Source organism: Phycodurus eques, chromosome 9, assembly GCF_024500275.1.
Source record: "Phycodurus eques isolate BA_2022a chromosome 9, UOR_Pequ_1.1, whole genome shotgun sequence".
Taxonomy (NCBI): domain Eukaryota; kingdom Metazoa; phylum Chordata; class Actinopteri; order Syngnathiformes; family Syngnathidae; genus Phycodurus; species Phycodurus eques.
Genome location: NC_084533.1, coordinates 27,420,147 through 27,442,834, shown reverse-complemented (window position 1 = coordinate 27,442,834; position 22,688 = coordinate 27,420,147). Strand labels below are relative to the sequence as shown.

General features: G+C 43.8%; 1 protein-coding gene across 1 annotated transcript in view; it reads right to left on the bottom strand.

The window, feature by feature from the left end:
• The window catches only part of fat2 (FAT atypical cadherin 2), an 84,621-nt gene that overhangs the window by 7,107 nt on the left and 54,826 nt on the right, over positions 1 to 22,688 (bottom strand). Inside the window, 9 exon segments of the mRNA XM_061686709.1 lie at positions 1,392 to 1,545; positions 3,802 to 4,216; positions 11,540 to 11,694; positions 14,084 to 14,284; positions 14,552 to 14,618; positions 14,620 to 15,153; positions 17,249 to 17,446; positions 19,197 to 19,340; positions 21,049 to 21,189. Coding sequence (XP_061542693.1) covers positions 1,392 to 1,545; positions 3,802 to 4,216; positions 11,540 to 11,694; positions 14,084 to 14,284; positions 14,552 to 14,618; positions 14,620 to 15,153; positions 17,249 to 17,446; positions 19,197 to 19,340; positions 21,049 to 21,189 — 2,009 coding nt within the window.

The following is a 22,688-nucleotide window of genomic DNA, read 5'->3' as shown; positions in this document are numbered from 1 at the left end:
CGATCTTTAAACGTGTGATAACGTGGCTTCAGTGTCGCTACTCTTCAAGGTCGAAATTTCAGGTTTTTGTTATTTTAAATAGAGCTATCCTTTCATGTCCGACCAACACCGCGGCGTGCCGTTATGTTCGGTGTCGACGGGGTTTTGAGTTTCGAGACGTTTTCTCATGTTGTCACTAAGCGTTTGCCTGGCGACCAGACGTGAGCGCACTGGTGTACGCCAACCGCCCAAGTGTTGCGTGCACGGAGTCCATTTGTCACGACTAGTTGAGTAGCCTGACAGACATCGGGTCCGTCGGTCCGTCCTGAACGTCTTCCCCTCTCTGCTCTCACTTGAAGTGCCCGAGGAGGTCACTAAGCGAGGTCGCCTGTCAGCTCGCCCCGCGATCGACCTTTCAACCTCTCCGCGTTGGCGGCACAAGTGAGGGAGTCGCTAGGAAAAGCATTACGAGGCGGGAGCGGCACATTAGCCCTCGGAGAGGTTGTCGAGGGGAAAAGTCGACGGCCTCCATTCCGATCACGTCGCCGAATAGCGGTCGCCGGGTTCGTTTAACACACGCACACACACACACACATACGAATCTACGCACACACACACACAAACGTGATGCTCTGTGGTTAGCATTAATGAAGTGCAGACCATCATGTGATTAAGAGATTGAATATTGCCTGAATATTTACTACATGCCTGCCGTTCACATGGCTAGCATGAGCAGATCATTTTTTTATCCAGAATATTTAGTATATGCAGCATAGATCATAAATAGAGGAGGAACAGCTTCTTATACAGTGGGAGGAAAAAGGAAAAAATATTTTGAACATTTCGGCATAAATTGGTCATAAAGTGTGGTCTGATCTTCATTTAAATCACAAGAACAAACAAACAGAGTCTACTTAAAGTAAAGGAATACCACACAACTTTTGGAGACTCCTCGATACACTCACTATAGAGAAAAAGCTTCATGTAGCTCAACGTCACAAAAGTGCCATGTCAAAACGATCGCGCCAGTATTTTTTATTTTGATTTTTCGAGGATTGTCACGGGTCCGTGCTCCGGCGGCGAAACTTCGGGACGCTTCGCCCCTTGAATACTTGGGTCACTAAGAAATTATTTGTGACGTTAAGTACTCTTTTCTTTTGCTGTCGAGCTCTTAAATGGGCGGTGGGCAGCACCTGTACGTCTCCCAGACATCGCCGCGACTGAACACCCTCGGCAGTCTCGGCGACCTCTCCGCCAGTGAGATAGGCCCTTTAGTTAGTTACTTTGTTGATTATTAATGATTTTTATTACCGACGCCTACAGGACTGGAGTGGAACAGCAGCACACGGCACATCGGATTTCTAGAAGATTTCCAAAATCCAAGCTGGTGTTTGGATCGAGAAGAAGTTTACCTAGCGTCGGCATTTTCCGTCGAGCAGTTGCACATGTATCCTTGCTCCTTGGGCACGCAAACGCGGCCGCGGGTGCACGGATGGGAGGCGCACGGGTTGTCTTCCCGCTCGCAACGGGTGCCGTGGAACAAGCCTGCGCACCTGCAGCGCAACACTGTACAATGAAAAAAAAAAAAAAAAAGCGATAAGAAGATGATCAATACCAGCGGGAAGATCGACAACATGGAGAGAGACAGAAAACCATACGACAAAGAAAAACCTCCTGCTATTCTGCCATCATATTGGAACCATATACGAGTTGAGCACTAGTAACTAGTCATGAAACACGAAAGCGACACTAGTAATGTAACGCTGAAGTAAACTACACTAAAGTCACACTTGTAATTTAACACTTGTAAAGTAAGACTAAAGTAACACGACACTAACAATGTGACGTCAAACTAACATGATTAGAGGAAGAAATGGAAAAAAACTAACACAGTAGCACTAGTGAAGCATCATTAAAGTAACATTTAGAACATAACAGTAATAACTGGCACAGGTAAAGTAACACTAGTAAGTAACAGTAAATCGCTATTTAAGTAACATGAGAAAAATATCACTGATAAAGTCACATTGACATAGTACAAGTAAACCATCACTGAAAGAAGTCAAGTGATAAATTAAGTCACACTAATAAAGTCATATTGGAAAAGCAACAGTAGCAAAATACTTCAGTCACACTATAAAGTAGTAAATGCAAGTAACACTTGAAAACTAACACTCATACGTGACACTGGCAAAGTAACACCCATAAAGCAATACTGGCGAAGCAACACAAGGGCAGTAACACGAAAGCACGAGCAAAGGAAAATTAAGGTAGCAACAATAAAATATCACTAATTAAGTACAATTAAAGTAACACTGGAAACCTAACAACAATACGAGTAAAGTGACACGAATACGGTGACATTAGTAAAGAAACACTGGTTAAATAATGAAGTAACACAAGTAAGACACAGTGACACTGGTAAAGCAAGACTAGTAACATAAGTAAAGTGACATCACAGTAACACTAGGAAAGTATCATTAATAAACACACGCGCACACACACCCCGTACACGCTAACAGGTAAAGCAACACAAAGCGCTTAAGAGATTTCTTTGTTGTGTTGCGTTTGTCTTCACACCGACAGGACACACACACGCACACACACACGGCCACAGAGTGTCAAAGTTGAGCATTTCAGACGAGATCTTTATCGGCTCTGCTCTGAATTGCAAAGCGAGCTGAGCTGCTATCTTTGCTAAGAAGAAACCCAGCGCTCGCCAATTAGCGATAAACCAAAATGCTAATGAGGGTCAGCACGGGACTCCGACCTGAAGAGTCTCTTTCTTGAACACCTTCTTTGTCATCTTCTATTTTCCTGCGCTGCGGTAACGAGACGGACAAATTGCTAAATGGCCGGCGGTCGCTCGGCACGAAAAATAGAAAAGAAGGATGGAATAGAATAGAAGAATAGGTGTTTTTCTTCACTCCGACATGACTTTTTTTTGCACTTTCACACCACATACCACAGGTAGAAACCACGACAGATTTTCACACAACGACTCAGCTACTAGAATTCCCTTACATACTGTACAGTTCCTCATCTGCCTCTGATACTACTGTCTGTACCTTTCACACGGACCAGCGACGCGGCAAAGAAGCTTTGACAGCCAGTGGGAAAGGGGCTACGGAGTCAGTATAAAATGGTCAACTCAGCTCAGCCGACATCGAAAACAGCGCCCCCCGCCCCCCCAAAAAAAAATGTGTTGCGTTGTTTATTTCCGCCGGAGCAACCCATGTTTCACACGGACATTAATAGCAGACGGACGCAGCGTCGTGCCAATGATACACTTTGCTAGAAATGACAAAGGAGCATTTCTAAGTGATTTCAAAGACACTGTTAGATGTATAATGCACATATAACATGATAAGTATGAATAAGTTGAATGGTAGTTAGCATTTTTTGGACCTAAAATGGTAATTGCTAGCATGCTACTGCTAACTGTGATTGCTAACCATCTAGCATTGAGCTGTCTCAAATTCTATACACCAAATTTATACCAAACACTCAGTACCAACTTGAGAATAAAATGCATTTTTGCAGTAAAAAAGTTGTTTTTTGTGATAGTGGGGCAGCAATTATTATTTGATTATTCGATCAATAATCAATAGGAGAGTAGATTCTAAAAAGATTCAATAGTAGCAGCCCCAGTGCAATGGGGGCCTGTAAATAAGCGAATTCTAGAAAAGCGGGGATTGAGGTGTGGAATTCGACCGCAGTCATAGCAGGTTGCTGCGTTGAGGGGTGACCCAGGCAGAACGGGAGGGGAGGCTCTCTCACAGATCTCTGCGGGAAAGCCACCGCAGGCGGGCACACGCTCACCTCCGCTTCCGTCCTCGTGGCAGGTGCCTCCGTTCCGGCAGGGGTTGTCGTCGCAGGGTCCCGCCCTACCGCAGCACTCGTAGACCCCAAACGCCCGCCTCCTGCCCAGACCCGACCACTCCGACGCGTCCCCCGCTCCGATCGGCTCCCCGTCGAGCTCCAGGTGCTCCAGGCAGCCGCGGAATCGGCGCCCGGCGAAGAGCAAGACCCCGCCGGAGCGCATCAGGCGGCACGGCGACGGCAGGTCGGCGGAGGCGGCCGGCCGGCGGTCCAAGGTGAGCCTCAAGGACGCGGCGCTCACCTCCAGAAGGACGCGGTGCCAGAGGCCGTCCGACACCGCGGGGGAGGCCGGGGCCAGCCGGGACGGAGGCGGCCCGCCGCAGCTGAAGGAGAAGTGAAGACGGCCGCCGCTCACCTGAGGACGAAAGACCAAACCCGGCAAGAGAGTTTGTGTGGCAGAGGACTCCAAACGGTCTTTGAGTTTTGCAAACCCCCACCCTGCCGAACCCGACTCAAGTCTCGCACGGTGTGGACTTCGGCAACTAGTTTTCATGTGTGGCCGATCACTCGGCGAAATTAGTCTGGGGAGGAAAAAAAAGCGAGGTTGTGAAAACTAATTTTCTTTGACGTTTACAAAAACGCACTTTAGGTTGATTGAAGAGCTTTGAATTGTTTTGATGCTTCCAAAAAATAAATGAAGACGCTAACTTGTTTTTGATGTTTACAAAAAAAAAAAAAAGTACATTAGGTTTTGGTGACGACCACATTTTTATTTTAACCTTACAAAAAGTGGAAGTTCGTTGCACCCAAACATTGCTGTTTATCGTAAAAGATGTTGATACAGGTGAGATCTTGGAAGTGAGTCTCGTCATGAAGGGTCGCTCGTGGAACGACGGAGATGATCCTAAAGCATCGTCTTGGTTGCTACGACGATGAAGCTCCGACCTCGATGCCGTTCAGCGCAGCGGACGACGAGTCACCACGCCGGTGTGACTTTCATTTTCACGTTTGCGCACGCATTCACAGGCCTCGCGCGTTGCCGCGAACATTCTATTAATTTCACCTGCTGCCATCACAGTTGCACTTTACACATGCACTTTATTTTTTGGAAAGGAAAAAAAAACATAGACTGTAAATTAGAGCTTCAACAATTAAATCAATCAATCGAGAAATAATAGGTTATCACAATAATGGACAACTATTTCGATCATCGATTAATCGTTTAGAGACCTTGTTTAGCTTAGAATTGTCCAAATCATCAAAATGTCAGCCTCTCAAACAGTAAATAGTCTCAGATTGCTGTAGTCCTCCATGAAAGCAGACTGCTTATCTTTGTCTTTCGTCATAATAAGTATTTCCAAACATCTGCTTTTACTTTTGAAAACACCGATCAACATTTTCCGACTGTTGTTTTGCACCAAACCAGTAACTGAAACATACTCAATTGATGTTGATGCATTTTCTACACTGTCAATTTGAAATATTGTCCTGTTTTGGAATGAAGGAATGGAAATTATTTTTTACTTTATTACTGTTTATTTTTGCATTGATTTATCCCCCCAAGAAATCAGTAGATTAATTGATAAATAAAATAATTGTTGGTTGCAGCTGTACTGAAAATGTATAATGGCCCCGTATTATTACAAATACACATCAAATTGATGGATAACCAGTTTCTTCAACTATTATTCAATCTATTTTAAAAGTGGGACTGGTAACAAAACAGGTTTGCAATTTTCCAACGTTATTACCGGTAAAGGTTAAGACAATTTGTAATTTTGGTATTTTAGCAGGAAGTCGACGCACAGGATTTGCTTTCACAGGCCACGTTACATGATGTGGCGGATCTGGGCCCCGGGCCTTGAGTTTGACACCCGTGATATAGCGTCTTGAGCGCTGATGGCGATTGACCAAAAATAAACTTAGTCTTTCATTTCTTCATTTCTATAAAAGTGAAAGACGATCTCGTCTCCATTTCCTTGAATTTTGCGAACACGAAACGTGAATGCAGACTTTTTGTAAAGATGATGTAGATGATGGATTCCAGTTAAACGTCTATTCATTTCTTCTATTTCTTGTCATTATAAACATCAAAGACTTTTTCAAACTCTATTTTCTAATTTGTACAAACCTGAAAACCAAATGTGTTTTTTTTTTTTTTCTTCTTTTTTACATTTTTCACATTTGACGCCGGTCCCGAACTCCCTTGTTTGTTCTTCATTGTCACTTCTCTTTAGAAACGCGTCCATAAGTAATTGGTTTATGGTGACTAATCCATCGACTTCCTCCCACTGTGAACTCAAAAACGACGCCGACACGTCATCGGCATCGAGTCGGAGCGGAGTCACGTCGACCCCCGGATGTTTGCGTCGGCGTAGGGGAAAACAAGCGAACATTAACAAGACGGGAGTCTGCGTTTGCGTTGGCCGTCGGCTCACGATGAGCTTTTTGCTGGGCATCGGCGAGCCTCTTAGCTTTTGTGCAAACTCGGCGCTTTTTATTGCAGGAGCAGCAAGAGAGAGAGAGAGAGAGAGAGAGAGAGAGAGAGAGAGAGAGAGAGAGAGAGAGCGAGGAAAGAGAAAGAGGACGAGTGCATTGCTGTGATGTTTTATTGATGTTCGTTTTCTCTCCTGATTCCCACAGACAAATCTTCTCCCGCCTTTCACGCATCGCTTGATGTTGTTGTATCGTGTTGTTTTATCGCTGACCGATGAAAGACGCAGTGTTTACTTTGCGTTTGGGTTCGTGGAAGACGTTCGTGTTTACGGAAAAGACACCATTTGTGGCACTTTAAATTGTCAATGCCATTCAATGTTGGTTTTCGGCCTCGCCGCTTACATGCGGTGATTTCTCCAGATTCTCTGAACCTTTTGATGACATTATGGACCGTAGATGATGAAATCCCTCAATTCCTTGCAATTGTACATTGAGGAACATTGTCCTTAAACTGTTGGACTATTTTCTCACGCACTTTTCCTACTTTTTTGTTAGGTTTATGGAACACAACTTTGTTGTTTATGTTTACAAAAATGATAGGAGAGGTCCGTGGAAGACTAAATTGTCTTTGAGAGATGACATATTCTTTGATATTAAAAAAAAAAAAAATTCGACTCTTAAGAAGTCTTTGAGACTTAAAAAAAATACAAAAGGTTTATTGCATCTTTGATGATGACAACATTTCTACATAGGATAAACATTTCTTTGAGATTTACAGAAAATGTATGCTTGGTCATTGCAAACTAAATTGTCTTTGATGTTTGTCAAGATGTTTATGTTCGGTCAAGTTCATATAAAATGTATGCTTGGTTGGTTGCAGACTATATTGTCTTTATTTTTATATTGTTGCACTTGGTTTGTTGCATCTTTCATGTTCACAAAAACTTTTACACGACTCCATTTTCTTTGATTTTTAGTAGGAAAAGTATGTGAGGTTTGTCGCAGACGAAATTGTCTGATGTTTGCAAAATATATACAAGGTTCTCTATATCTTTAATTACAAAACTCTGTTCGACTAAATCTTTGATATTGCAGAAGTTTACGCAAGGGTCACACTAAATTGTTTTTGATGTTTGTAAAAATGTTTGTTAGGTTTGTGGAAAACTACATTATTGTTTTCAGAACATGTCTACTTAGTTGCAAACTCTATATTTTCTTTGCTAATTAGACAAATGCATTCGGTTCATTGCATGTTGGATTTTTATAAAGTTGTCTACTTCAGACTAAATGATTTTTAAGTCAAGATTTCGGCCCATGTGCGCCACTGGATTGAACGACACTACGGCGGGGAGGGGCAGGTCGGTTGGAGCGCGTTGGCAAGGGGCACAGCGGGTCTTTGTGTTGCAGGCGCGGCGCTGCAAAGACGCCCAACAAGTGCTGGCGGCGGAACACGAGGCGACTTTGCCTCGTAATCTATTTGACATCACTGGGTGTCATCTCCGTTGCCAGGAGGATTTACAGCATCAGCATTCAGCAGCAGCCAACACGGAGCGTGGCATCGAGACCGCCCCCGCGCTCCGGAGGGACCAGAAAAACTCTTGTGTTCGCAACTTCATAAGTCAACGACCCGCGGCTCCAATGCGTAACTGCGAGGGAAGCGTAACTGCGACACTTGTGGGTTTTTCATCGGCTTTACACGATCAGGATTTTTGGGGCCGATCAGCGAGTTGGAAAAGAAAATGAGAACCGAGCATCGATCCGATCCCAAGATGAAGGAATGTGTCGATTTAAATGACCTGTTCATTTACTGCATATGCTTGTGTACTTAATTGCTCTAAAAAGTATATTTACAATAAATAATGTCTCTTTGTTCCTCTGTTTATGCCAGTGAGGCATAGTGACAGACAGAACAAATGAGTGGTCTTCTATTAGATGGCAGGAAGTAAATACAGTCATTCATCTATCCACTTTTTGTGACATTTTTGTTTGTTGGTGTGCCGTGAGATTTTCCAATTATAAAATATGTTCCTCGGCGACATGGTTTTTTTAATAACTTTATTGGCCGTCAGATATTTACGGTACTACAACAAAAGACACGCGACGAGGCTAAAAATAAACTTGCTTTTGGATTCAAATATACTGTGCACGATGGCGACGCGGAGTCAATGTCTTTTGCGGAGCCGATCAATTACGTCATTGATTGTATCGGCGAATTATGACATGAAGGCCGATCAGCATAAAATGCTAATTATCGGCCTGCGGTGTAAAGTCTAGTTTTTCCACTCACTGACTGACACACACACACACACGAAGCGCCACTGTGATGAAAAAAAAAAAAAAAGCATTGTTGAACTCACTTAATATTTGCCTGTAATAATAATAAATAAAAAAAAAAACAGCCAACGGGGTTGAAGGTCATTGGCATGCACGGCAGCCATCTTGACAGCGAGCACTCCCATTTGCTGGCACAGTTGGTTCCCAATCGCAACGCCGGGAGGCCCTCCCCGCGTGCGGCTCGGAAAACGTCACAAAAAAAAACAAGACGCCCGCACCGTGACTGTCAATGAAAGGGACTCGTTGCATGCATTCACTCGCCTGTGCCTTTCGCACGGAACTCTGCAAAGTAGGACGTCGGCTGCGTTCACACGGTTAGTGCGGCTTCTCGGCATCAGATACATTTGATCAGACGTTCTCAAACTGGGGGCCCCGTACCCCTGGGGTTCTTCGGCCTGTAAGTCGGGGTCCGCTATGTAATTTGTCATCAAATATTATGCCTTTTGTGATTTGTAAAAATTGCATACCTCGATAGTTGGACCAGCGCACAAATAAAACAAACATTACAAACCAGTTTTACTCCCCACCTTAGCTTTGGGCCAATTAAAAGCTCTGATATGATTGACGCATATTCCTGCTTCACTGTTTAAAAAGTCACGGATTTGCATTGTTTTCCCGTGCAAGCTAACCCGAGCGACAAAATTCACTGAGAAACTTTCCAATTGGCGTTCTATGTGCTCTGTCACACACCGACACGGCTTTGAGAGGCAGCGTGAATCCATTTTTAAGGTGCATTGAACAGCTGAAATGAAAGTTTCGGCATGTAACATCCATTTTTTTTGTTTGCTTATTTGTTGAAATGTTCCAACACATTGTTATAAACTTGAGTGTGTCGATTTTGTCAAAACCTTCCCAAACCCGAGGTGGGAGTCTACAGATGACCATCTTTACAAATTCTCTATGAAGTTCATCCCACTCCCTATGAAGCCTTCTTAACGCGGATCCAACACCCAGGAGTGCGGCGCTGCAGTTCCGGGATGAGGTGTCCTTTTGAGGTTTCCCCCCCCCTCCTAGAATCAAGGTGATTGTACATTCTGCCAGCGTGCGACAAGCCCCCGTGAGGGGCGGCATCACGCGGCACTTCATCTGCTCAGAGAATTATTCATGGCCACCGTGTACAATGCCAACCGTTCTGCCGCTCGAGCAGACGGGCGCATTGTTGTGCCGAGCTCGGGAGCGTATTCAATTGAAGGCAAACTTTTTTTCTTTTTTGGGCGACTTTTTCCTCATCAGATCACCTTCAAAAGTCTCAATATGCTTCTTTTGGGGAACGCCGTCACAAGGCTGGCAAGCGGGTGTCATTCAGGCGCACTGTCAATAAGTCATTTGCTGTCGTCTTCTAAAATCACAAAGATAATTGAGTCTTTTCGGGCATGGCTTGTTTTTCTGTCTGATCATTTTATAAAAAATACTACCAAATTGAATGTTTTCGATGCTTAAATTTTCCTCATGGAGTTATTAGAATTTTGTGTTTTTTTTGGATGAGTTATCAACTTTACCTTACAACTTTACTTTGGATGAGTTATCAACTTTTTCAAACTTTACCGTCATGCTCCGCTCGCACACAATAACTTCTACGACAATGTTTCACCGTTCAGTACTATCCGGCTGTCTAGTACACAGGTGAAACAAATTCATACAGATACTGTATACTGTATATTGTTTGGTCTCAACTCTTTTATAAGCCGGTCTGCTGTTAACTTAATGTTAGCTATTATCATTAAACTTAATGTTAGCATTATCATTAAACCTTTCTGATGCTTGTGGTGGGACAAACGGGCATCACTATTTTTGTCATGTAATAGAAAAACAATCACACTACTTTCTTTTCATCATCCTCTTTTCTTTTATTATTTATTTTTCTCCCTCTTTGCTTGCCCTGATGATAAGTTGGCTTCATTTTGTTGTCTGTGGATTTATTCATTTTCGCCAAGCCTGCTAGTTGGGGGCGCATGAGGGAGCTCTCAGACTCCCCACGTGTCATTGTAGCGTCTGCTTACGTTGATTGTTGTCGATATGGACAAATCTCAGCCCTCTCGCGAAGGCGGGGCCCACCAGCCAGCATCAGCTAGCAGGAGTTCTCGACAATGACACATTGCGCGGTGTTACGCGGTGCTTTGTCATTGATAATGGGCCAATGTCAGCCGTCACCCGGGAGCCCCTTCAGCTCGGTGCCCTAGGCAATTGCCTGGCTTGCTTGCCCATTTGCGGCACCTCTGCTCATGACGGACATGTCAACTGAATTTCATGTCGCTGAGTGAAACTGGCCTCAGGGGCTGAATATTTTTTTAAATCCCGTTGAGTGCAACTGAGACAAATAAGCTGAAAATCCATGTTTCAAACCAAATTGAAAGACTTCCTGTGTTTTTACAATCATGGATTGTTGGGACTTGGTAGTGGTTCCACTAATGATGGACATGTCGGCCAAATGTCATATTGTTCAATGAAACTGTCTTCAGGGGACGTTTTTTATGGTTTTTAAATCCAGTTGGAACTGAGACAACTCAGGCTAACAGGGCTTCTTTAAACCAACATGTCGGACTTCCTGTGTCTTTTCAGGCATGGCTTCTTGAGACTTTTTTGTGGTTTTACTCATGATAAACATGTCGGCCAAATATCATGTTGCTAAGTGAAGCTTGTCTTCGGGGGCTGAATTTGTTGTTTTAATCCAGTTGCAACTGGGCCACCTGAGGCTAATAGAGCTGCAATGCAAAAGCCAAAATAGTGGATTTACTGTGCCTTTCCAAGCATGCCTTAATGAGACTTTTTTCTGGGTCTACTCATAATAGAAGTGTCTGCCAAATATCACGTTGCCAAATTGAATTTGTCTTCGGGGGCTGAATTTGATTTTATCAAGTTGGAACTCATCCAACTGAGACTAATTGAACTGCTTTAAAATGGCCGACTTTGTGTGTCTTTTCAGGCGTGGTTACGTAGACTACGGTGGCCAAAAGACTTGGTGGATTACCTGCAAGCTTCCCCAGTCGGTGCCGTTGGCCAGCATGAGGAGACCATCTTGCTGGAAGGTCCTGAAGCTCAGGGAGACAGCGAAGTCCTGCTGGTCCTCATCCATGCCGTGGATATACTTGAGGTAGCCCTCGTCTTTGAACCTTAGTGCCGATTCTGAGACAAAAAACACATGAAGATGTACTGAGACCAAGGCCAGTCAAATTGGCTGATAAATAATGGTTTGAAGCCCGGCTTTGGGTTTTAAAGGAGGACTTGAAATTAGGGTTTTAAGGAAGGGTTAGGTTTCCAGCCATGGTTAGGGTTTCAAATTACTGTTACAAGTCAAGGCTTGGGTTTCAGTTAAGGGTTTCAAATTTGCCTTTCAAGACAGATTAGGGTTTAGAATAAGGGTTAGGGTTTGAAAAAAAGGTTTCAAGTGAGGGTTTGAAATTAGGGTTTCAAGCCTGGCTTAAGGTTTCAAATTAGGTCTACAAACATTGGTTAAGGTTCCAAGTCACGGTTAGGGTTTGAAATGAGAGTTTTTAAATGCAGATTCATCCTAGTTTCAAGCATTTGTTGAATGGTCACACGCCAACAACAGATGCTAATATCATCCGAGCGGAGGCCTTTCCACTTAAAAGCGCAACAAGTGCGCGTGGATCCTGTTGGCATTCAAGACGGCAGCGGCGTGCGCAGATGAAACGAAACGTCAAACGAGCGTCAATTCTGATCTAGCTTCTGTCTGACACGCGGCACTGAGGCGGAGCTCAAAAACAAAGAGAAAGCACCTTTGAAGTTTTTTGTTTTTAACATTCCAAAAGCTGAAAGACAAAAATGCCGCCGGCTCAAAGTCAGAACGTCCACATCGATAATGAGAGACGAGCGACCAGATGAGTCACTGTGACGGACGGGCACATCAACGGACTATGTGCGTTAAGCGGAGGGGAGTCGGTTTGCGTTTGTGATCATTCGCGTTGATCGTTAGTCTGCTTCCTCGGTCTACTGATGAGCATCAAAAAACAGCATCAAAAGCTAGCGCGTCCTAACGGAGCGTCGTGGATCCAAAGTACTGTCGGAATTCCGACTGACTGATGTCAAATGACGTCAACCGTGACACATGCACGCACGCACGCACGCACACACACACACAGTGTTTGCGTTCGGTTTGTATTGACGGTCGATCTGAGGAGCATCACGAAAGCTGTCGGGTGGAAGCGGTCAAGGTCAAGGTCAAGTTGAATACGGAAAATACAGATACAGTTTTCCTCAAGTGGACGTAATAAAAGAAGGTAGTAACTGCTCATGGCTGTTGAATAAAAGGCAGGATGTGAACTGACGCCTTCCTGATTGTTTTATCATCTCTCTTCAGTCTCTTAAGACGCTTGAGTCAAAATACGCTTTCGTTCCAAAACAAGCGGATAACGCCGTTCTATCTCGAGGAACCTCCGGCTGACATTTATTCTAACCGCACTGCCGCTAATCCTGGCAGGAATGCCCACACAAATCAACACCCCCATAACCGGCGCTATCGTTGGCTTTGACGCATCTGGCAGGCGGAAGAGGCTTTTCTTGTCGCCAGACGGCCAACAAATAAAAGTTAGGCGCCGACTGTTCGTGGAGCAGAATGCAACGACATGTACAGTATCTCGAGGTTGTCGTCTTCTCATTCCGTGAGGAACATCTAATCAAGGCTGGAAGCGGACAGACGTGCCCATTTACCACAAATGCATGAGCGCATTTACACAATGTCACTGCTACAGTTTGACCTGCAAGACAAAAGAATCCAAAACACGTCCGCCTGATGTCGTGCCATGTGATTCCACCCCAGTCCTGTGGGTGGCAGCAATGCACATGATAACAACAACGACAACAACATACAGCAAGCTCTACCAAAATGGCTTCTTCCTTGGCCCACGCTTCAACAAAGTTCATTGAAAGTCGATTGTATTCATCAATGAGCTAAACAACTAACTCATAGACCGACCGACCAACTGCACACCTGCCTAACGAATGAACGAGCTAATTAACTAGTTGACCAACCAACCAACTAAATAACTAACAGACCAACAGATCAACGAGCTGACTACCTCAGCAACCAACCAAACAACTATAACTTAATAAGTAATTCATTTAAGGCCAGACCGACCAACCAAACTTCTAACTAACTACCATACTAAGTGCTGAACCAACAACAGACCAACCAACTACCATTCCAACCAACCAGCTAACTAAGGCACTGACTGATTGACTAACTGAATGACTAACCAACCAAGCAACAGACAGACCAACCGAGCAACCAACCAATGAAATATCCACACAACCGACTAACAACTAAACAACCAGCAAGCCGACTGAGTGAGTGACTGACTGACTGACTGACTGACCTGACCGACCAACCAACGAACCAACCAACCAAACCTCTGCCCATCGACCGACTAACTATTGCACAACTATTTTGTTATGATCATTCTATTGTACTGGTTATTTTGTTGTCTTGAAGCTACTAAAGTGCTAGCTTCCCGATGTGACTTCCTTCCATTTGGCTTACGACTGACAGACATACCGTTACACGGACAGACGCTCTCCCAGCGGTGTCGCGGCGTGATGTAGGCCAGTCTGGCGGTGCTGAAGTGGCTCATGGTGTCTCCTGGCATGTGGATGGCGTTCCTGCAGCTCCTCGGCGGACATCCGGTACCAAGACAGCCGTTGTGGCTCAACTGGACGACGTCCAGGCCCAGAGAGTCCTCGATGTCCGACAGGATGCCTAAAACGGACAATATGAGATATGAATTCTGATCTTATTGGACGTGGGTTCTCAAACTTTTTGAGTCTTTCCAAGGACCCAAAGCTAAGAATTTGTTTTATTGCTGCACCTATCCCCATATGTAGGCATTCACATTTTAAAAATGTTACAACAGAATTTATTGCAAATTACTGTATTTTGCAGAGCCCCAAGTTATAGTTTGCAGACCAGGGACCCAGTTGGAAAACCTCCGTGATAGGAGATTCAAATGGAGTTGCTGAGGATCACCTGCTAGTTTGTTGGTCAGTAGTGGCCGGACGACTCCATTCTGAGGCCTCCAGACCAGCAGAACCTCCAGAGTCGGGACTGTTGGGTAGCATCTGCAGGCTAGCCAGGTGCAGCTCTTGTCGGGGGAAGCTCAGCGCTTGTGCCAGGCTACGCTGGAGGCCTCGCCAATGATCGGCCAGAAATTCCTCCGGGGAGATACCGGGCAGCCGCAGGGTCATGCCCGAGTCCAGCGCCCCCTGAGTGGCCGACCACACGTGGACCTTCACCGCCGTCCAGACGCTAAACCTGCTGTCCGTCACGCTGACGTTGAGTGTGTAGGAACCCTCCTCCAGGTTCTCATCCGTCCAGATTTTACCGTCAGCCCGGTCCACGGAGAAGCGGCGCCCGACGGGGTCCTCGGAGACCAGCGTGTAGGCCAGAGCGTCCTGGGGGTCCTGGTCGGAGCCGTGGAGCCGGCCAATGAGGCGGTTGGCAAAAAGGCCCCCGAAGGTGGTGATGAAGACCTCCAGGGGGACCACGGAGGGTGGGTATTTGCTCTGCTCGGTCACGTTGATGGTGACCGCGCAGATGGAGGAGAGCGGAGGGTGACCGCTGTCCGTCACCTGTCAGAACGTAAAGTCACATTATTACACAAAACTCTATCATAGTGCAGCAAAAACAACTAAAGGAAACAATGACATTTTTACTCCAATTACAACAGTTACAAGAGGTCTTGATAATTGTCTGTGCATCAAAATAGCCCAAAGATCAACAATTCTACTTTTGAGCCTCTCTAAACAGCCAGTGTCCAGATCAGACAGTTTTGGGGGGACTGTCCTGTCTCATGCAAACGCTCACCTGGCCTCCTCTACTGCAGGGCACGCCAATGTGGCTTTGCATTACCGTGGCAGCCAGCAAGCGTGAATCTTTGGACAAACGCGGCTGCATGATTCCAGTCTGCGCATCCAACAACACTTTCTTTTCACAGAGTACAAACCCCAATTCCAATGAAGTTGGGACATTGTGTAAAATGTAAATAAAAACAGAACATAATGATTTGGTTTGACTTGGTTCTCAAATTGGAGTGCCTGGACTCCTGGGGGTCCATGAGCCAGAGCTAATCGGTCTACAAAATTCCTTCGCAATAGATTATGTATTCTTCTTCTTCGATCCCTGCACTTTTCTGTAACATGTCCCCTTTAAGGCCACTAACCCCTCAGGTTTGTGTTTCTTCTCAGTGGACGTGACAAGTGAGTAGTCAGGCAGCACATTGCTTCTAGTTGAAAGAGCCCTTTTCTGTCTAGTATGGAGACGGCAATTAAAATTGAAAATGTCGCAATTTCATAGCAAATCTGAATCCATCACTGTAATAGTTGCAATCAAGATTTGTAAAGGTTCAAGGTTTCTCAACCAATCCCTAAACTTCTCATTATCCCCTTTCACACTGCCCGTCAAAGCTGACCTTCTCCTGGATTCTTCCTCATGCTGCTGTTATGTGGGTGACTTCCCCAACACTGATCCTGTATTATTTCACATCGCAATATATATCCCAGGTTTAAAAAAATAAATGGCAATGTTATTTTTTCCCCAAAATCGTGCACCCTAAGTACAGTGCATCTGGAACACATTCACAGCACGTCACCTTTTTAAAAAATGTTTTTGTTTTTGTTTTTTTACACTTTTTCGGTTTTGTCCTGTTCCAGGCTTATTCTAAAACAAATTAATTTCCCCCCTTTAAAATTCGACACACAACACCACATAATGAAAACAGCAAAAAAGTAGGTTTTTTTTAAGTCTTTGCAAATTTATTAAGACTAAAAAACTGAGAAATCACATGTACATACAGTAAGTATGCAGAGCCCATGGTTCAACAGTTTTACAGGACAATTTCAAACTTTGTGGCAACGGTTGTGAATAGTTATGTAGATGTGATTTCTTAGGTTTAAGGAAAAAGAAATTGAATCCTTTTCAGAATAAGGCTGTAACATAACAAAATGCGGAATAAATGATGCACTGTCAATACTCTCCAGATGCACTGTGTCGAAGTTTAAAGGCGATGTCAGCGGTTTATGGCATCACGAAATGTGTACATTGAGATGGGAAATTAATAAAACAATACGTGTTACAAAAGAATGCTCTGGTTTCGGCTTAAAGACTTTTTTGCAAGTGTGCGGCTCGCCTCAATCGTGGCCACGCTGTGGAAAATGACAGATCCTCTTCTCCGATATAATCTCCTGATAAAGTGTCGGTAAATCATTACCTTTTTTAGCAGGTTGAAACTCAAAAGTCTTCGCTCGCCCGACTGCGAATCCTGATGTTTTCATCCCGACCGGTGACCTCACTGCCTCGCTTCCATACATCTCAAATATCTGAAATATGCCTCGTATGTTGCGGTGAGTGTTAATGTGGCTTGAAGTGTTGAGTTGGCCAAATCAACCTTTTGTCACCTTTTCGTGCCGTCCCTCTCCCCTTGGCAAAGGGCAGCTGTGTTTTGGCAGCCCGACAATGACAATCAGCTCATTAGTAGTGTGGAGACAGCAACCCAATCATCATCATCATCATCAAACCTGCCTTTTATCTCCAGACTGGGATTACAGTGCGTTGACACCAGCGTGATATGTTATTATAGCAGATGTGATACTTTTTAAATATAAAAAATACTGAAATACTGTACGGCGGCTGTGTCAAAAATTGAGGGCAAACGTTCCCGGCTCTTGCCTGAATCTTGAGGCGGCGCTGTGCTCGGCTCGTCCTCCTGAGCGGGGCTGACAGTGACAGTAGGCCGCCCTGGTCCAGGTGGAAGCGGCGGTCCTCGTTGCCGCTGACGATGTGGAAGGTGAAGGGCGGTCCGTTGCGGGGTGTGTCCTTGTCGGTCACCACAAGCTGCAGGACACCGCTGCCCACTGCCTCGCCCTCCTGCACAAAAATAACAAAAGAAAGAGAGGTTTGTCAAGCTCTGACATGGTGAAGTTTCCTGTTTTAGGGTGGGTCGTCAAACTTGGACTACGTTCACACTGCAGGGCATTAGGGGTGTCCATTCCACGCTGCGTTCCAGCACGTCTATACAGCAGCACCGGGATGGCATGCAGATCCCACAACAGGATGCTAAGGTGCTAACATAGTAGCAAGCAGAAATAGTGAATGTTGCTTGCTTAAGGTTATTGACACGCCAGTCTGTAAAACTAAACAGATATAAAAGAATTATACCTATTGAAAGTTCAAATAAACCACAGACAAAGATTCTTTCTTCGTTTATGTGCACAGAAATTGCGAGCTCAAAGCTAACACAAGAATGAGAAACACCATTTACGAGCGAAAGAAAATTAGCATCGAACTTGTGGCACTTATAACTCTCAAAATAATGAATATTGCTACACAAACGCTTTATAAATTATATTGATGAAATCGGATCGGACCGATATCGGTATTGGCCAAAACTCAAGGCTGCAATATCGGTATCGGACAGGAAGTGAAAAAGTTGGATGGGGACATCCTTACGAGGCCTGATGCCCAATTCGGAATTACTTTTTATGTAGTCATTCACGTCACAAAAACAAATGTGACTTCTACTGTGGACGGAACGAGTCCTTGACATCACACGCATGCGCACAAAACAGGACGTCGCGTCGCACGTGCACACAAACAGGAGGCGCCATGTTTACGGAAGGAAATATATATATATATATATATATATAATATATAATATTATATATATATATATATAAAAAACAAAAAATAAATAAATCAATGCGCTAAATAAATAAATAAATCTGCGCGCTGTTCGAGGTGAATGAGCAGCACCAAGGACAAACGCATCATTACTGCAGAGACATGAAAATATTAGGTATATTTTAAAGCTGTTTAAAGCTGGTAAAAGTGAAACACACCTGGAAAAGGCATTTCTTCAGGAGAATTTCAGCGTTAAAAAAGGCATTCCACAGATGCTACTAGCATCTGAAAGACAGAAACGTTTTTGTCACTCCAGGTTTTAGTTGAAGACCGGGTGCGGCAGACGGACGCGGACGTTTCGTGACTGGCAGGAAACACTTTTAAGACAAGCGTCTGTCTGACTTGACAGCTTGCGTGGGTAAAAGTGGCAGATGGACAGGTAATTTTGTGTCTTTCCTCTCGAGGGGAGGTGGCGTAAAATCAGCTTTAAAGACACGGAAGGTTTCCTGGCATGCAGAATAGCCTCTCTTGAAGAAACCACTTGAATTTGAACGTCTTCGGACAAAAGAGTTTTGGGTAAAACATTGGTGCCTTTCAAAAGAGATCCTTCCTTGTGGCTGCATCACAGCCAAACCAGAAAATGTACCTAGTAAATATGGGATATTGTCTTTACCTTCTGTTGAATACTACTTGGTCTCCCCATTCCCTGTCATTGGACACCACAGAACGGGAGAGGTTTGTGTCTTATGTTAAACTTATGTTAAACCCCAATTCGAGCTTTCCGGAAATGCCTTTCACACAGGCACCAAGATGCTGCCTCCAAAGATCGGAATACTGGCAGGAAACTTGGTACCCCCATTCCTTCACAGGTGGAAAAATCCCACTTTGTACAGGCGGTGTGAAATAGAGAACTCTCACAGATCTTCGTGTTGTGTCTTTTCCACAAATGACTTTCTTCAGCTTTTTGATTGGCTAATAGGTCGGAAGGTGGTCTCACCTGTAAAAGCAGACTGTGCTGGACCTGGGAGAAAACCGGCGGGTTGTCATTGGCGTCGGCGACCGTGATGGTGACGAGGACGGCGGAGGAAAGCGGCGGGTCGCCTTCGTCGGCGGCTTGCACTGTCAGCGAGTAATGAGGACGCTGGATGCCGGACGGACATAAGAGACACAAATATACCATTTATGTAACAGCAGAATGAGTTTATCCCGCCTAATTACATAATAACACAGTCGATTACATAATAAATGTGCTTGTGCGTAAGCATTAGTTAGCTGTACTAACACATTCACAATCATGTTGTTGTTGTTGTTGTTTTTCTGTTGTCCATTCCGCTCACATTTTGGGTCAGCTAAGTTGCTTTTCTCATTAGATCCCAAACGTTGGACTTTCTTCCATGAAAAGATCAAAGATAAGATCGTTAAAGGAGTTCATCACGGAAAGTTTCACATCGTCAGAAGTTGAGAAAGTTAGCAAAATACCAGAACGCATTCCGCAATTAACGAATTCACAGCTACTAGCATCACAATGTTTCACAGACAACGTAAATGTTTTACTCTATAATGTCATGGCATCACCGGAAGCTCCTCCAATCATTTGGTCATTGAATATATTTCCCAGTTTAGATAATAATAATAATACAAGTAATTCCACCGTTCCACGCATTCTATGGTATTTCGAAGTTAAAAGTTGAAAAAGTGACCAAAATATTTGAAGACATTTTTATTTAAAGGCAAGTAGCATCGGCATTATTCACAGTAAATTAAAAATATATTTGAATGAAAAATGTAAATCTCGGGTAAAAAAGCTTTTGATGTCACAGGTGGCTGTCATCAGAATTGTCTGCAAGTCGTTTTAGAACTACTTCAAAGCAAAAAGGTACATGTCGAGAATTCTGAAATATTTTACCTACCTCCCTTACTGCAAAAAAAACAAAAACAAAAAAAAAGAAATACAGCTAATAAAATGAGAAATATATTACTAACCTTATACAAGCAAAATTATCTGCCAATAAAACGGCAAGATTTCTTAAAACAAGTAAACATACAATAGCTAGCCTCAAAACTGAAGTCTTGAACTAATGTATTTATAACAACCGATTTTGTAATGTATTTATAACACCGATTTTATCGGCCTGATCGGTATCGCCTGATAATGAGCATTTTATGCTGATCGGCTTTAATGTCATAATTCGTCGCTCCGATCGATGACTCCGCAAAAGACATTGACTCCGCGTCGCCATCGTGCACAGCATATTTGAATCCACAAGCTAGTTGACTTCTATCCTTGTCGCGTGTCTTTTGATATAGTACTGTAAATATCTGACGGCCAAAGAAGTTATTTAAAAAAAAAAAAAAAAAAAAACTCAGCGGTGTGGGACAGACAACACGTCGGAGACAGGCAACACGTAATGCCCGCCGGATCAGACTACAAAGACAAATTTGCTCTTTCATAATTGTACTGTCGGACGACTGCAATAAAATCTTGTATTCCAATACCACAGCATCCTGTTTTTTTATGATCATTGGGCTTTATTTTGTCAACTCAAATGCGACCGGATACACTCGTTTCCGTGGCGACGACAACAAGAGCGGATCGCGCCGACTGTATTATAAAGTACACAAGTTTATACAGTAAGTTAACAGGTCATTTAAATAGACACGTTCTTCCATCTTGTGATCGGTTATCGTTTTTTTAAACTCGCGGATCGGTGATCGGCCCCAAAAATCCCGATTGTGTAAAGCCTAATAAAATGATGGCATTTCTTATTTGAAGCTAAAATGTTTTCACAGTGTCTGGTGATTGCCATGATATGCTGTGACGTATGACATCACGCGGGCATCACACTGACCTCTTCTCGATCCAGGCCGGCGCAGACGCTGATCTCGCCGCTTCGAGGGTCGATGGCGAACTGGCGCAGAGGGTCGCCGCTCACGATGGAGAAACGCAGCAGGTTGTTGCTGGGCGGACCGTCTCGGTCGCTGGCTGTCACCTAAAATGGAGGAGAGAGGGAGATTTTTATTTTTTTATTTTTTGTGTCTATTTTTACAGGGACAAATACAAAAACATTGACAAGTGAGAACAGGAATCCCATGCAAGTCTCATTTGTGTCATCATATCGTTTAGAGCGAATGCTAATTTGCAACACCCGTCTCGAGGGGGACTTTGACAGGAATAACTAGCTCAAACAGTTGATTATAAAGGGAACAAGAAAAACTTTATACATCGAATTTGTTTAAGACATGGCAGTGATGGTGTCTGATTTTTCAGGTTTGTTGTTGTTGTTGTTGTTTTTTAAAGACACTCTCAGGTTTTTGTTTGAGACCAGGCTACTGAACCATAAGAAAAGTGTGAAAGTACCATTGAATTTAAAAGCATAAAAGCACAGTTATACTTGTCAGGCAGTTTCTAATCATTCTAAAACAAAAAAGATGAGACCTAACAGTTGGACCAATCCTTTTAACGTGGCTGTTAAAATTCATCTGAGAGTCGAAAGTAATCCCCAGATACCGCAAATCTGTCACCTGTTCAAGCGCAACATTCAGCGATTCAGAGTCAGGCAATTGTTGGATGGAAAAACAGATTAAATGTGTTTCAAGGTTTATCTTATTCATCTCCCTCAGACATCTGTCTTGGCGCAAGGGACAGCTGCACACACGCATACAAACATCCATCCATCGTTTATCAAACAAACATACCGAAACCACATACACAACATTTCAAGCTAAATATTCATGAGCTGTTTAATAACATAATTCACCCATCCATCCATTTTCTATAGTGCTTGTCCTAATTGGTTGTGGGTGAGCTGGAGCCTATCCCAGCTGACTTTAAACGGGGGAGGACACGCTTGACTGGTCCTCAGCCAATCAGAGGGCACAGTATAGAAAAACAGAGGGAACATTTCTGCCTTATTTCTACATTCAAAATTATTTTCATTGTTTTGAACTCTGGGCGTGTGTGTGTCTGGGCGTGTGTGTGTCTGTCTGTCCGTCTATCTATCCATCTATGAGTTTCACTTTTTTGAATTGAACGACCTAACTAAATAAAATTTGGACTTTAATCTAATTTATTGCGATGTACCTGAAAAGTGATACCTTGACTTAGGAGTGAACTAACTTCTGAGTTTTGGTGTTACGTGCTGTTGTTTGGTTATTTTTTTTTTTTTTTTGCTATGAGTTGCGAGTCAAAATGTGAGTTGCATGTTCGCTTTTGGTACGCCACTGCTCGGGTAGAGTGAAGAAGAAGAAGTCGCCGATGCACATTAAGACGTTTACTAAATGGGACAACCAGTCAAATACACAACTACAAAATGACAACACTCACAAGGAGCATGGAGCAGATGCTAAAGCTAAACTAATAGTTGAACCTCGGAGTGTAAAAAGCATCAAATGAAAAAGTATAAAATCATTTGCATTCTTGGAGCAAAGTGAGGCGCTTGTTAGCTTGCAGGAGTGACGGCTACGCAAATGCTAGTTAATCCAGGGAAAA